The 3,515-nt window shown below is 43.0% G+C and overlaps 1 protein-coding gene across 1 annotated transcript; it reads right to left on the reverse strand.

Moving 5' to 3' along the window:
* Positions 1 to 796: 796 nt before the first annotated feature.
* Positions 797 to 2,779, reverse strand: LOC129831797 (forkhead box protein L2-like). The gene has a single exon (XM_055895255.1). It carries the CDS (start codon positions 2,522 to 2,524, stop codon positions 1,607 to 1,609), a length of 918 nt encoding a protein of 305 aa, XP_055751230.1. The 5' UTR covers positions 2,525 to 2,779; the 3' UTR covers positions 797 to 1,606.
* Between the last annotated feature and the right edge of the window lie 736 nt (positions 2,780 to 3,515).

The following is a 3,515-nucleotide window of genomic DNA, read 5'->3' on the forward strand; positions in this document are numbered from 1 at the left end:
ATTCGCACTCGGACTGCCAAAATACCCTCTAAGAAGTTCACATCGTCTTCTTAAACACGCACAGCTTTTTCTTTGATTTTCTCTCTTCAATTGTTGCACTCTGCTGACAAATGAGTTGCCGTAGATGTATTTGGTAACTCTAATAATGAATGTAGACTATTCAGATAAAGCAGAAGTTCACGCTTTCATTTTGGCCAATAGTTGCAATGCATGCAAGGTCCCAGATCAGGCCACGCTGTTTTCATGTGTTAAGCAACAGGGTTGGCGCTGGAATCAAACGAACGTCTATTTAATAGCTTAGCAGCTCTAATGGTGTAGAATTAAATGGCATTTCCCAAAACTACTTTCGAATGGAAGAATATATATTTAGTGTATAAAACTGAAATATCCAACCAACTCCCCAGTAAACTAAACTTCAGCTAAACTGTACAAAAGTATTAGGACTTATCTACTAGATATTTGGAGATGTTTTACGCAAAGGATTTACATGCCCAAAATGTTGAAATACCTGGAATTTAACATGAACATTTTCCAGACAAAAATACACATTCGGGTTTAGACCTAAGTGAACAACTTTCACGGATAGAATTCCAATTAACTTCATCTGTGGAATGTATAGTTCTAAGCCTACATTGCAAGCCTGATAATAATGGCCATGCATTTGTTTAGTGATAGACCACATAATAATAATATTATTAATAATAATAATGATCATAATATTATCGTTGATAATTGTTGAAATTTGTGGTTAGACAATACCGTTTTTGCACAAATAACGATTAATTCATGACCAATGTTTTACGTTGAAAGAAATACAAGTTTATTAAGAAATTCAAAATACTAGAAAAAGAGGGAAAGGTGCTAATTTCACATGGTCCCAACATGTATGAGACAAAAATAATTACGTTTATAAAAAACAAGAAAGGTAAAAAAAATCTGGCACTGGACTGAATGTTATCGGAAACCAAAACATCTCTATCAGAGGTCACGAAGCCTAAAAAGTCAATGACCCCAGAAGTAACACATATTTGGTATTGCTCCTTCTGACGGTGCTCTATCTCCCCACCTGAATCCCGAGAAAGAACTGTGACACGGTAATAAAAAACTGAAAGACAGGCTAAAGAATCAACATTTCACCTGGTCTTACTGGAGTCCGCTCAGTGCACTATACTGGTTCAAATACGTAGGAGTTCTAATTCAATTATCACTCGTTCAGGTGATGTTTAAAATTCCAAGACAGGGAGAGGGCTTTGTTTGTTTGTTTTGTTTTCATGGAATTCGTATCCCCGTGAATAGGGAACTGGTCGGATTTAACAAATATAACATACAATAGCACGGCCTTCTGTCCAATGCAACAAAAAAGTTCTGCTACCTCGTGCAAAGTCGTGAACACTTAATCTCACAATTTCCAGTTTTTGAAAATTCTCTCAGCATCCCCACTTGTATGTCTTTCCATATGGATTTTCAGTACATTATTTGGATCAAAGGAGCCCGTCATAGTATTGTCTCTTCAAAAATAATTTTGTTTCTGGTTTGAATACACAGGAATAGACTTATTGTCTTTCTCTCACAAGAGTGCATTTTACAAGTGGCCCTCTGGTAAACTCTAAATGTCAATTCTCGTGTGTAACGCGGAGTGTTTGCTCTCGTGATCCCAATACGAACAGTGCATCATGGAGAGCTCGGTAGGCTGGCGGGAGCAGGCGAACTGCAGGCCACCTCCGTTGCTGGAGGAGACCGGGGGCGGCGCAACGGTCGCGGGGCTCAGCTGCTGGGCATGGTGAGCGTGCGGGTGGTGGTGATGGCTCATGCCATTATAAGAGTTCACCATGCTGGGGAGACCCATGCTTTGCACCCGGGAGTACGGGTTGTATGAGGAGGGACCGGACAGTCCTTTCACATTTACTGGACTTACGTTGCCACCGGCCATCTGACAGGAGGTGTAGGACATCGGGGTGGGCGGCTGGCCCAGCGACCACGAGTTGTTCATGAAGCTGGACTGCAGGTACTTTGGAGGGGACAGGTAGCCGTACCCATCACCGCCGAAGAGGGATTTCCCGGGCTGGAAATGGGTCGGTGGAGGTCTGAAGGGACGTTTCATTCGACGTCTCCTTCTGTAGTTTCCCTTCTCGAACATGTCCTCGCACGCCGGGTCAAGGGTCCAGTAATTCCCCTTTCTCTCGCCGCCTCCCTCGCGAGGAACTTTGATGAAACATTCGTTCAGACTCAAGTTATGCCGGATACTGTTTTGCCAGCCTTTCTTGTTTTTCTCGTAGAAAGGGAATTTGGTGATGATATACTGGTAAATGCCAGATAGAGTCAGGCGCTTCTCTGTGCTCTCCCGGATGGCCATGGCAATGAGAGCCACATACGAATATGGTGGTTTTTGAGACGGGTCCGTTTTCTCCGAACCCTTTTCCTGGACCGGTTCCTCCTTGGGTCGCTCCTTATCCTTCGCGGTGTTGGTGTCGTGGACCATCAGGGCCATTGCGTCATCCTCTGGGTTTTGGTAAGTGTCCATCATTTCGCACACCAAAACAAAAACAAATCCAGCACAAATAAAGAACAACAAACGCGATTAACTACACTTGCAGAAAATTATTTTAGCCGTAGCACCTCAAAATGGACTCCAATACAAAACTCTGACGCTGCCTCCTTAACGTTTAGCGCGCAGAGAAATCCGTGTTTTGAGCCACAGTTTGTGACTTGTTAGGCACTAGCCTCTCCTCTAGAACATACTTTCTCCCAAACTGGTTTGTGATGGAAGCGCAGCCCAGGTTGTGGTTTGACTCCTCTCTTAGCCCATCCCTTTTCGCTTTTTTTCCCACAGGCAGGCGGTAGGCCTGCTAGTGGCCATAGCTCTACAGTGCGTCGTGCGACGTACTGCTCTGTGATTTGAGCGCATTGGACGAGTCCCGCCTCTGTTGGTTTACAGCTGCGTGGTGAGGAATCTCTCTTGTCTGCCCACTTCACACTATCAAATAAATATTCATATTCACACACGGTACAAAAATAACATGTGTTAGAGTGGGGTTTAGACAATATACCACTCCTTGCAAATGATTAGGAAACAGCTCAGAGAAAAGTTTGTGTGTCAAATATAAATGATTAAGAGGAAGAGAACTTCAAGGTACCGTAAATAATTTCGCGAATTTCAATGCCATTAAAAAGCACTTGTTGCATGGGACACAGTTATATTTGACAAAATAGCCAACTATTACTTCCTGTATTTATCGACTGATCAGATTTTTGTTTGCATTGACTGCACTTTTCAATATTGTCCAATGATAAAACAATGTAGGCCTAATATAAATAGTATTTTCAGCTATTGTAAGTGAATAGCCTCGGCCTATATCCTCAGATTTACCTCAATATGTTACTGCATTCAGTCTGACTGCAGGCTGAAGCCTCATTAGCTACTGACCGCTTGTCCGCAGCAGCCGCAGAAAACCTGGATTGATAGTGCCGCTTAATTAGCAGGCGTTGTGGTGGAGGTGTATGGAGGGGGTATACAT

Source organism: Salvelinus fontinalis, chromosome 33 (genome assembly GCF_029448725.1).
Source record: "Salvelinus fontinalis isolate EN_2023a chromosome 33, ASM2944872v1, whole genome shotgun sequence".
In the NCBI taxonomy this organism is placed as follows: Eukaryota; Metazoa; Chordata; class Actinopteri; order Salmoniformes; family Salmonidae; genus Salvelinus; species Salvelinus fontinalis.